The 13,062-nt window shown below is 42.5% G+C and overlaps 1 protein-coding gene across 1 annotated transcript in view; it reads left to right on the top strand.

Annotated features, from left to right (window-relative positions):
- Positions 1-8,833: 8,833 nt before the first annotated feature.
- SH3BGRL2 (SH3 domain binding glutamate rich protein like 2) overlaps positions 8,834-13,062 on the top strand; it is a 37,816-nt gene continuing 33,587 nt past the window's right edge. The window contains exon 1 of the mRNA XM_082756361.1: positions 8,834-8,935. Within this exon, the coding sequence (XP_082612487.1) occupies positions 8,891-8,935 (45 nt within the window). The 5' untranslated portion in view covers positions 8,834-8,890. The remainder of the gene's footprint in view (positions 8,936-13,062) is intronic.

The raw sequence follows: 13,062 nt of genomic DNA, 5'->3' as shown, positions 1-13,062 counted from the left end.
CAAGGACCAGCTCTGTTGCACTAAAAACATTTGGGAGAAGTCTTCCGTTTCTCATATCAGCACAAGACATTAATTTTCCATGTGAAAGACAAAAAAGATTTGCTTCACCAGCAAAGGTTCCTATCTCTGTTGGAATTCTGTGAAGTCTAAACATAGAAGAAATATAACCCAGTTCACTTGGTTTTATTTATTTTCTAATGCAAGTTTTACCAAGAGGTATAAATAGCCCCTAGTTCCTGGGGAAGTTCATGGCACTGTTTTTGATCAGCCTCGCAAGAAATTTGCCCTGTATCCCAAAGGGGTTTATTCTGAATGCACAAATTCCAGCCTACAAGAGAAACTAAATCTTCAGCCATGATCTTCATAAAATCCAAGTCCCATAGAAACCATTCTCATTGGTTCAGCATCTAGGAGCAGCTTTTGGATAAGCAGGTGAGACGACACAGGCTTGAAAGTGACAGCAACATGGAGATACTGTGAAGATGCCTCAGGTTAAGCAGAGTTTGAGCAAGGTAGAGATGTATGTAGGTGTGAAAACCATGATTAACAATTACCTACTCCTTGTCAGGCTTAATAACTGCATCCCAGTGAGTGGCAAAGTGGAAAGATCCCAAAAGAAAGACTAAAAGAGAGACTGTTAGGAAATGCTTTTAGAAAGATGCTACACACCAGGTGAGCTGCAGAACTCAGAACCACCACAGGCTTCTTGGTTTGTAGGTTTGTAAGGTCATATCCTAAAGAGAAATCTGCTGTGTGAGTTCATGTCATTCACGGTTGCTATGTCACAGCCTGAATCTGCAAGTTTGCTGACCATCACACATTCACACTGACATTCCCATTTATTTCACCAAATCCTGCTTGCCCGAGTCAGGCCTACTCAGTGGGAGTAGGGACTGCAGATACAGGCTTTAATGATGATATGAGGAGGCTGGCAAGTGAACTGAAATGAGGAAGCTGAACTGGCTCTGTGGGCATATGAAACAGTATTTTTGCGTTCTTTGAAACCTTTGAGGTCTTTGTTGGACCTTGCTGGTCTACTGATCTCATGGACCCTTGACACTTGCCTCCAGTCAGCTGATTTTGAAGTCCAAAAACTCTGAGAAAGGGTCTACTTTACAGCAGTTTATTTAGGTTGCTTTAAGAAATGCTGCATCTGATTACGATACCAACATATCCACTGTGGTGAGACCAATATTCCCCAGACTTTCCCAGACTGCAGTCATCAATGTTAGACGTTAATACTGAGTCAAAGTTATCTCATGGTTGGGTCTTTTTGTTTGTTTGTTTTTTTGTTTTGTTTTTCAGGTGCAGAAAGTAGATTGGGCACGACAGATATTTACCCACTTAGGGTCTGAAATACCAGTGGTATCATATTTGTCCATTTGTGGTTAAAAGAGAGCTTTATACAGCTAAGAAAAACTATCAATGAGTCTTTTAAAAATGGTAGCTTCTCTTTCAGGAGTTATCTAGAAGCAGCCTATGCTGACCAATTCATGGCTAAAATAGGTTATGATTCAGATAGGTATGCTGTATAAAACAGGCTAAACTTCAAGATTTGAGATGTCTTTTTATTTGATACCCAACCTCATTAATCATTTTATCTCTTAAATTTGAATCCAATCTTTAGCATTTTTAACATAGTCCAGGGTCAGATTTTTCTCTCAAACTCATCACTGAAAGCATCTAAGAGCAAAAGTTTGCTACTGGGTTTAGTAACATATTTGCTTGGCCATACCTTTACGACTTATTTTATACCTGCTGTTCTGAAAGTAATTTTAGTTCAGTCCAGCTGCATTTAGAGAACAAAATCAATAACAGCTTTGACATGCTTACTCCTGCCATGTCATCATTACAAGAGCAGACTCAGCCCTGCTGGCTGCATGATGCGTCTGTTGCTTAGTGAAACAGAAAAAGCTTGCATCCTGAGATGTCTGGCCTGTGCATGATGATGAATCAAGGAATAATATTTCTTGCAGTGAGTTTAACTCAGCTAATCTCTCATAACTTCTCATGTGGCTTGCCATGTTTGTTTTACAGTTTTCCGATGAAGACCAGTTGTGCTCCTTTCACCAGCCTTTTCCAAATAATTAAAAAGCATTGAATTAGTGTTTTGTTCTTGCTATCCAAGTCATGCTCTAAATAGTCTGGAAGCTGTCCTAAGCTGTGCCTTCACTGACAAAAGTAACACATACTTGTGTCAACCAGCAGCTTTCCCAGTGGAAAAGCATGGACACAAAGCATGTCGAGCTTTCTGCAAAGAAGAGCAGGTAAGGTCAAATGTGATGAGGGGTCACAGTACTGAGTTTTGTAGCCATCTTTTGGGAAGTGCTAAAAAAGCTACTTAGCATTTTCACCACTTCATGATTTAGAACTGAACAACAGGTTAATTATTCCTCTATGGAAAAACACTAGTTGCTATCCACTAGCTCCCCAGTACCTTTATGGCACTACAAAATGCATTTTGTATAGCTCCGAGACTAAACAACAGCTGTGCTGACATTCTGGTCTCAGAAAACACGGTGCAAAACCAGGACAGGAATACAGCAGTGTAGAAATGCAGAACGTAACAAACTTTATGCTGTGAAGACCTACAAGTCTGAAAGGAATAAATAAAGGAATAAGCAAATTTTGCAGGGCTACTTTGCCAAAGAACATAAAAAGTGTATCTGCTTTGACAGGCAGGCCCACAGCACAGAAGAGCCTGGTTTGAGATGAAAAAGAAGATACACGGAAGGGCAACAATTTGTATATATGTCGTTTGAGAAGCTGTATGATCTCTCATTTCTTTAGCTGCTGTTTAGTGTGGCTCGTTGCCTCCTATCTGCTCCTTTCCTCAGCACATCAGTCACACGAGTTGTTCCTATCCCACCTCAACCTCTACCACCATTCTCCTCAGTCCCAGGCCACCAAGTGTGTGATGCCGACTGGGCAGCACACCCCAGGTCCAGAAGGATGCCAGTAGGTTGGCTGCAGTGCTTTTAGGGTCAAATTCACTGCCTTTACAAAGCCTGAGATCTCTGCCAGTCATGCAGCACTGCCTCCAGAGAGATGGGACACATCTGCAGCGTGCCCAGCTGCACCAGAACCTGGTGCACCCATACTGCAAATGAGGATGCCTTTGGCTCTGAGCTAATGATTAGTGTGGGCCCAGGAGTCTTCCCTGCTGGTTCCCAAAGGTCACCTCAGACCTGTGCCTGAACAGTTTCATGCCCACATGGTGTGAACGTGATGGCAAACACAGCTCTGCTTGTGGGCTTGAACCCATGCTTGAAATGCAGTGCACACATAATCTTTATCCTCAAATTTATCCCTCCTTTTGAAGTTAGGGATTTTTTTCCCTCTGCTTTGTGAAGTATCTAAAGAACTCCTGAGTACTATAAAAATATTAAGTATTCTTAGTTTCTTTCATGCACACACTTCAGGATAGTTGCCAGTATTCATGTCTTCAGTTGCGTCTTATTCTCCACAAGATTACTCAATCTTTGTCCTTGGGTACACAAATATTATTGCTGACCCACTTCTCCTGCATTACTGAAGGTTACTCAGGTTAGCAGAGATCATGACAAAGCCTTTTGCTAAATTGTGAAAACACAGAAAGCTGCTCAGAAGTTTGCTTTCACCAGGAACTGCAAGTCTGTTTGGCTTGAAATTGTTGATTTGTTTGCAATATCTTGGGCTGGAAGAGTTTATGGCATGGCAGGCTGGATGCTGACTAACACCTGCTTGGATTCCTGCTCCTTTGTCAGAGACAACAGCTCCAGAAACAGTGGGATCTTTAAAGGCATGAGTGCAAAACGAACTCTGGCATTTCTTACATTTCAGGCAATGCAGCTGTAAGGTTAAGGAATGATGAATGATTTAATACCTAGAGAGTATGGAAGAAGTTTTTACCTCCTGGTTCAGTTATTGCAAGTCAGATGACTGAGTTACACTGGATGATGGACTTTGCAGGAAAATGGTTTGGTTTTCAAGGTTCCTTAGTATTAGGAATTCACAGAGAGCCTCAAAGCAGCCCCAGATACTAACAACTAGTAATGCTCTAACTCAAGGGCAGCAGCTGAAAAGAATGGACTCTTACCTTCGGAATTATCTAGGCATATTTCAATTTAAATTGCATGAAGGAAGGCTCACTAAGCTATGTGATTTGTTTTTGTTATTTGCTATAGGTTATAAAGAGATGGTACAAAACCGATCAAGAACGGAACAGCAATACCTTTCTGCTTTCCTCAACGTGCTGCAAGTTTGTGAAAGCACGAATCGAAACCTTTGTCAAAATTGTTCCAGCTCTATCTCCCTTCCCAAGTGCCTGCTTTAACACCTGCATTTTATAGTAGCTTTAGATGACAAAATCAGCTTCAGAGTAATTCAAGCCAAAAGAAGAAAAGAAATATCTTGGGACACTGTTTAATTCTGTTGACATTATCTCTAGAATCTGACGGTGGATAAAGCTGTGAAATGCTCCAAATGTAAACATCTGGTCATGATTAAGGAACTGGAAAGCACAGAGTCCTGTGTGAGTTTGCTATTGGGAGACTTTGGTGTGATTTACAAAACCTGCAAAGCCATTTTTGCCAAGGATAGGGTGATCTTGACTGTGAGTTGCTCAACCTGTTGTACATGTAGAGGCAGAGTCATAACATTATGCACAATGCACTACTACAGGCATTAATGCACCACTTAGAAAATGTACCCTGGAGACTTATTATATGATTAAATTGATACCTTAAAAATTCAGTGGCTTCCAGGAAGTATGTGCAGAATCTGGCTCCAAACTACTTCATCTTATATGCTTTGGAGCTGTGTCTAGCCAGGATATTTAGAGGCCATCAGCCACCACATTAACTGCCATTACTTGACAAGTGAAACAATCCTGTACTTACATCATATTCCCTTGGCCATTTTGTATGTTTTAGAGCCTTTAAGTTACCCACATTCTCCTGGGGTTTGCACTGTGAGATCAGCTAATGATGCTCTGCAGCCCCATTGCAGCTGGAGTACTCTGCTTTCTCTTCTCCTTTGGCTGCTTCCTAGGATGATGGTCACATTTCTACCACGGATGATTGCTCAGGATTCTCAAAGCTTCTAATGACACTTGAAAGCTGTGGTTTTCAATATATTGTGATACTTTTTTAAGCTCTTAATTTTTAAGAGCTGCTGAAGACCTCTTTAGAAATTTCAACTGTGTGGATTATTGCAGAGCATATGTGAATTTACTAATTCTTAACAACCTTTCATAAATCCTACAGATATAAACGATGAATACCAACAATCCACAAACCAAAAAACTAAAAGGCAGAGTGTTTCTTCCCAGTGAGAGATGAAGCCATCTTATACCCTTATTTAGGCCTGAATATAATGTCCCGTATCTCCAGAATTTCTCTCCTATGCTTGTTGCATCTTGCTATACAAATAATCTTTTATCATACTTTTCACATATCCACAATCCTTGGTTTTGTGTGTTGTTTGCTACCTTAGCAGCAGTAAAGTTCTGTTTAATCTTCCATGAAAATCTGGCATAACAATGAATCATTCTTACCATACAAGCTTTAGAAACTGCACCCCCCCCCCATAAATTCAAGTTTTCAACTTCAGTCTTAGAATGCAGTGTTTCTGCACCTCCTGTAAACATGGAAAACTGCTCATAAATCATTTTAATGATGCCTTTTATTTATCACATTCCTTATACTTAACTAAATGTTTGTACCATTTGGTCTTCAAGTCATTAGAATTGTACAGTAGAAATAGAGTCAGAGCTATGGCCTCAGGACATTTACCAGCAGCAGCTGCAGAACCCTGACAACCGGCCTTAACCCATTCACCATCTGAAAATGTAAAATATCATGTGGTGAGGTCTAATAGGTCTTACACTCCACAAAGTAACAGCTCTCTGCTTAGGACCCATGTAAATTAAGAGGCCACTCTACAAGCTGTGAAATTTTTAACTTCTCAGTGCAAGGCGCTTTTTTTGTTTTGTTTTGTTTTTCCTGTCTGCATTACTTCCATGGCGAAAGTAGCTTATTAGCATGTATGGTCTAAACAGAAACACTAACAAAAGAGAAATGAGAAAGTTAGCTGGATTCCCAGTGCTTTCCAGCCCATGCCACACTAAATTTGATCCTGAGAAATTATAGCAATCTGCAAGATTTTTTTTAGCCCAAAATTTTAGAAATTGACATACAAAAAATGAGAATTACAAGGAAATTAATTGGAATGCAACTTGTAAATCTCGGGTCTACCTGAGAGCTGCAGGTAGAACAAAAGGGAGACTCTAGAAAAGTAAGGAAAACTTGTATTGGCTTGGCCAGCTGGGGATCAGTTTAGGGCATTTGAAATGAAGTAGTGGGTTTGGATTTTTCTAACAGGTGTTGGTTTTTACCTTTCCTACCACCTTTTCTTTCCCATAGCTTCTGAAAATTTATGCAGCTCAGTACTACTTTCAAGAGGAATGAAATGAAAGGTATTTGTTTTCTAGGTGGGAAAGGAAGCTGTATTTGTAGCTTTTGGAGCTGCCAAAGTAAAGAACTCTTAGAGGAAGAGAAAACAACCTTAAAAGTACTTTAATTGCAGTGTTTATGGTCCCTGTAGAATTTCTTAATTTTCTTGTTTACTTGTCGTACTTTTCCCAGTTAATGCCATTGGACTCTATTTCAGACTTTGCCACATGGTTTGTTCGGATTACTGTGTCAAGGTTGTCTGTGAGAGATGAGCAGCATCCTCTTCTGCTTAGTCAGAGTGAAAGATGTTCAGCACCACTCAGAACCAGACATCCCTATCTTTTTTATTCCCGTTTTGTTATGTATAAGAAATATATTAGAGGGATGCAGTTCTTAGTATTATAAATTGATGCTATATATTGAAGCTGTGATAGAATCAAACACAACCTGCTGTACTGAGTTGCCCTGATTCTATTTATTTCACATAATAACAGTACGGCCAGCTATAATATTAAACATAATATTTTCTAGTAGGGAAATAAATAGGGTAGTAAGTGGAAAGTAAACATCTTCACCTTCTTAAGAATGCTTAAAGACAGGAAAATGTGTTGTCAGAAATAATCTTTCAGTGTGCAAAAAAACACATTAAGTAATGGTGATTTCCCAGCAAATTCCTGTAATGACTCACCTATTGCAGAATCTTGCTGGTTGTTCGGCAGCAATTAAGCAGTAAATTGGTTTGTTGTTGCCAATTAACTGTCACTGTTTTGTTGTTGCCAATGCGAGAGCTGGACTCAAATTAAGACAGTGGCACTGAAGTCAAATAATAGAATCCTCAAATATAAAATGAATGGGAGGATTAATGTACAAGCAGAAAGATGGTACCAAAACAGTAAGAAATGATTTAATCTAAATGCCTTAAGATGGTGCAAGAAAGAATGCAAAAGACTTACTTTCCAATACAGAAAACTTTATCCTTTGTACCAAAGTTTACTCAGATCCAGTTTATTCAGTTTTCAGCAAGTCCTCTCATGAAAGCACATAATGCAGTTATAAACCTTTTCAAGATTGCTCCCTCAATTCTCGTTACAGGACTGTACATTAAGTGCCAATACCGAGCTCTGTTCCAGAGGACAGTGAAGCCAGGGGAAAGCCTGCCAATGCCTTCCACAAGATATAAATTAAGCTCAAAATGAGCTCCGGGTATCCTGATTATTCTTCATTGCTCTTGTTAGGTGTATTCCATGACTCCCACAAACATGTCATATTCTGAAATAAATGATAAATATTGAAATGTAAATACAGCTTTAAGGACATAGTTGGCAGTCAAGGTTGTTTGACCAGGAAACAAAAAGCCAAGAGTCATGGTCTATGCTTAGCTTGGAAAATGGAAATTTACTGAGTGCAGTGACAATGCAAAGGTCTGGAAGAGTTTCACCATTGGGGTAAAATCGTGGGAGGAGAAAGCTTAATCACAGGAAATGAGTAACCATCTGGCCATATGTGGAGAGTTAAGAGGATGAAGGTTACAACTGCAGTTTGTGGAAGTCTACCAGTTATAGGGGGGTTTAAGCACTTAAATAGAAGCTGTGCCCTTACAGACCCCCAAGCTAAGGAAGGCTGCAGGGATTCCTCTCTGTCATTTATTGAAGAACTGACAGATAAAGGGCGATTTGGGGTTATTCCGTTGATTGACAACATCTGTTCTAATCCCTGCCAATACTTGAGAGCCGTATGCCTATACCAGTGAGTGAAAACAGATGATGGTGTTTAATACTTTTGAAAGGTGTGGGAGAGCCCGCAGTGCCCCGCAGGCCTGCCTTGTCCCTGCCACCTGCCCTGACAGGAGGGCAGCCATGCCGCCTGCCTGCCCTGCCACCATTTTGCACCCCTTCATCCTGCAAATGGCAGCCTGTGGGGCTTGGCAGGCCACTGAGGACAGCCCTGTGTGGGGCAGGAGGACCAGGAGCAGCTGGGTGGGATGTCTGGCATGGAGGGGCGACCCTTTTGGTGAGGCTGTCTGACTTTGGGGTGAATTTAAGCATCTTGTGCGCCATGCACCCTGCACCTGCGGTGCTGCGAGCAAGCAGGCAGCACACCAGGGGCACGGTGCGAGCTCTGTGGCAGACTTTCACACACGGACGGCGGCACTTAGCCCTTGGGGCATCGGGGATATTCATGAAACCCGCCTGAGGGGCAGGTTTCCTAACACCACGTTTTCCTAACACCACATTTTCCTAACACCACACAGCGCCGGGCGGCAGGACTACAGCGCCCGGCGGCCCCTGCGCGCCGCCCCCACCTGCCCGCCTCTCGCCGCTCCCGCCCGCCGGCTCGCCTCAGGGGGAGCCTGAGGAGGGAGGTGAGGGAGGGAGGGAGGGAGGAGGCGGTGGCGGAGCCGGTGTCCTGCCCCGTCCCGTCCCCGTGTCCCCGCCGTGGCCGCTGATGAGGTGAAGATGGTGATCCGCGTCTTCGTCGCCTCCTCCTCGGGCTCGGTGGCGGTGAGTGGGGGGCTCGGGGGCTGAGGTGAAGCCGCCCCGTGGCTGGCGGGGGTCGCTGCCCAGCGGGAGCCCCCAAAACGGCTCCGGGGGTCCACGGGCGGCTGGGATCCGGGGCTGGATGTGCCCGGGCTGAGGGGAGTCTTGGGAAAAAAAAAAAAAAAAAAAAAAAAAAGTGCGTTTTGGGGGAAAAACAGGCTCACCCCCATCCCCGAGGGGCTGCCGGAGTTGTTCATAAAGCGCCTTGGGGCAAGTCCTGAGGAGGGCTCGTCCTGGGGACGTGTGGGGCTGACTGGAGGGTTTTTAAGCCCTTAAAACCGGGCTGAGCTCCCCCACATGCGGGGGACCCCGGTGCGGGCAGAGGCAAATGCAATAAATGAGAGCCTGGAGACGAGCCTCGCCTCCCTGAATTCCCAATTGCTCCGGAAAAGGTACAGCTCCTGTCAGACTCGGCTTGGAGAAGCATCACCGTGTCCCTCTGCCTAAATGAAGCTCCTCTTGGTGCACTAATTCCGCGTGTGACCCGTGAGTTTCCGTATTTTTCATAGAAAATTGACAGCCCTCAGTTCCGTGAAGGCAGTCCGAGCGTAAGCGTTCAGCTGAACTTGTTCTCTAATGAGAGCCATCAGAAGGGTTTAGATGTAATTGCTGTTCTGCGTGGTTCAGCAGCGTTTCGTGTTGTGGAAGGACGTGGCTCTTTCCCCACCCGAAGGTTTAATGCGTGTTCGCTGCCTTCAGTCTCTTACCGCCTGGTATTCGCTTTCAGTTCAGCGGCACGGTGACAGGTGTGTGCGCTGATATGTTTTGGCATGAAGCGTTCAAGATGCTCAGTAGCGGCGTTACAGCTAATAAAAATTAATTGCCCGTTTCAGTAGCCAGCTGAGTAGACACCGAGCGTCCTGAGGACTCTGCAGTCAGTCCGTGTGCATCAGGCAGCCGGCACAGAAACCTCTCCTTGCCCGTGCTGGCAGTTGGGTTTGTTGTGGCACTCTGGTATTGCGAGGTTTAGTTTCTGTTTCAAACAATGCTCTTTAGTTTTATATTTTGTTTTTCTTGGGGGTGGAGGAGAAGGACCACATAATTAGATCACCGTATCTCCTGGTCTGACCAGCCTGCAAATAGGCTATTGATTGGAGTTTCTGATTCTGCCCTATCCTTCCCCTGCCTCTGCCTGCAAGGTAAATACCCCGTTAGCAGCACTATAAATTCTTCTTCACTATTAACCCAACAAACCAAATCCGAGGTTGAAAAGCAATTTAGTTTACATCTGCTGCCTTTTTTTTGTTTTTCCTGGGTCTGACAAGAAGATGACATCTACCAGGAATAACAGTTTGCATACTGGTGATGATCAACATTTTTTGCATAGTCAGCTGTACATCTGAGTATGATCTAGCCAGGGAAGAATAGTTAATTGAATGGCTGAAGGTACTTCTACCCGGGACCAGAGCTGTCACATCTCTTCACTGTCTGCTTTTCTTCATCTGTGTTATCTTAGCATTTAGGAATCTTCATCATGCACTAAGTTCCCGCTGTGCTCAGTGTTGGGCTTTTTTTTCCCTGTGGGCTTTGTGGGGGTGTCTATAGATGATGGCTAAGTGATTGAGGAGAATCACAAACTATTATCAGCGGGTTATGTGGGAATCCTTGTCTGGAGAGAAGGGCAGTAACTGTATTTGCACATCTCTAAGCAGGGAAATTTAAAGCTTATTTTCATCCTCCTGAGCATAAGAACAATAACTAAGCATCAGTGAAGGAAAATAAAAAGTGATTGAGTTGTGCAATTCTTTGTCTTCTACTCCAGGCTTCTGTAGAACAACATCAGTTTATCAGATACTTTTTGGGTTGCAGTTCATGAGACAGGATGATTTCCCTGTCTAGAGAAATAAGTAGCCCTCATAGATATTGCTCTGTCTTCTGTCTAGCTGTAACGTTCCTGAGAGTCAGCAAAGACCTCAGTTTGTAAGTATAACTGTCCCTGGCAACTTCTAAAATATTTATTGATCCCGTGTCTTGGTGCAATTTGTTTTATGCTAAAGAATATCAAAATGCATGCTAGTTGTACAAAATTCGAAGTGTTTTGGGAGTAATTCTGGAGAATGAGAAATAGAAATTAACAGAGTGGATGAGGAGCAGCCAAGAACAACGTGAACTTTCTGCCCAGTTGGGACAAGACGCTTCCTTGCAACATCTTCCACACCTCTGAAGGTTTGTAGACCACTGAGAGGTTAATAGTAGTATTCTTTATTTTTAATAAAACTTGTAAATATTAATGCCTTGTGAGCTTAAAAGAGCCCGTGGCAACGAAACCTAGTTGTTGCTTGAGTGGAAACATTCCTCTGCGGTGCTTACTGAAGCTGGCCTGTGGGTTTGCGCTGTAGGGATGCTGTAGGCAAGTTCCTGAGTCAGGAGAGGCATTGTGTTTATGTGCACATTTCTAAATAACATCGTGTTGTTTTAAGCATGCATCAGGCAGATGCAATTGAATCACAATGGGAAGCCTCTGAATAGGCAGGCAAGGCGTGTTTTTACAAGCCTTGCCAATCTTCTACTTTTTCTGACCTGAATTTCTGTTTGTTGCTGGTGAGCTGTGTCTCAAATTCCAAGCACTTTGTAGGCTGGGGAGGCAGGCTTTGCTACTCCTCCTTAATAAAGACAAATGGTCTTTTCTTTCGTGCTCAGGAGAAAGGCTACTTTAAAATTAGCCTTTACCTTTCTCCCTCAACAGTGCTTCGCTGTTTTCAGGAAATAGTTTCTTTGTTTTTCACCAAACCATTCCAAGGTGACTGTAACTCAATCCACTTCACGTCTTCCAGTCTATCAATAAAAATCTTTTCTTTTCCTTGTGCTGCTGTAGTATGTATTGACTCAATTAAATGGTTTTCATTGTTTTCAAGCTAGATTTACCTTAGACAGGAAGCTGGTAGTATTAGCTAAGTAACTTTTTGCTGGAATTCCTACAGCTAGCTGGAAATACCTAACCAGAGGGACTTCTGACCTCTGGCACTCAGAGGACTGAAGATCAGGTAAAGGAAATGTCGTTGAAGAGCTTTCAGATAATGAAGAAACTTTGAACAACTGTTTCACTTGTACTTTTTTCCTGTCTAGAAATAATTTATTGTCTCGGAGCTTCCTCTATTAAGCTGAGCAGGTACATAGGGAAGTTACTGAAGAACAGGGGGTAGAATCTGCTCTGACTAGTGAGAGATGCAGAACTCTCCCATGGAAATTTTTGTTTGTTCATAAGATGTGAAAAACATAACTGAAATCAATTCAATTTAATGTGCAAGAGCAAGCAAGCATTGCTCAGGCATAGACTTCTTGAGAATGTGTTTGGGAAGGAACAGCATCGATCTGAAAAGAATAGACTTCTTTTAAAAGATCAGAAGTTGAAAACTGACCCTTGCTAATGAAGACAATAATGGATTTTTATTTTTTTTTTCTAGGAAGCTTGATAAGATAGGTATAGTTATAGCGAGGTTGTTTCTGTAGCAAATATTGGTTTTATGAGACTAAAGCTTTGCTTTTTTAAATCATATTATGCAGGTCAATGTATAAGTGCAAACACGTTGGAATTTTTGCTTCCTGGAATTACTTTAAACTATGGTATAAAACATCAGAATGCCAGAGCAATCACAGTTGTGTTTATTTGGTTGGATAATGTAATTGAAGACAAATAAAATGCTAATGTCCTTTTGGCTAAGCTTGTCTCCTAGTGATAAGGACAACTTTCATCCCCACCTTTGTTTGTACAGGCTTGAGAAACTCAGTGTTTCTCAGTGCTGCTCAGGAAGAATGTGCTTCTTGTTGAGAGGCGTGGAAGAATTAACTTAGAATGTGTTGATTTTAGAGTATCCACCAGCTAGCAGATTTTTTTGCCTCTCTGCACCCCAAAGCAACAACAGTCAAAACTGGAAGTGGTTGAGCTGTACAAATGCCTTTTGTGAAAATTGTGTTGGTTCTGGCAGTCACTTGAAGGGATCTTCAGCTTGTTGCATGTGACTTACAGAAATTCGGCTACCTATGGCATTAAACTTTGCAAATTATAAACAATATCATGAATTTTTGATATTAGAAGTTTGTAAAACCAGATGACAGCAGCAGGTAAGGTAGCTTTTCAGAAGTGAAACGTA

Source organism: Aythya marila (assembly GCF_965140915.1).
Source record: "Aythya marila genome assembly, chromosome: 3".
In the NCBI taxonomy this organism is placed as follows: Eukaryota; Metazoa; Chordata; class Aves; order Anseriformes; family Anatidae; genus Aythya; species Aythya marila.
Note: the sequence above shows the minus strand (reverse complement) of the source record. Positions and strands in the feature narration are given on the sequence as shown.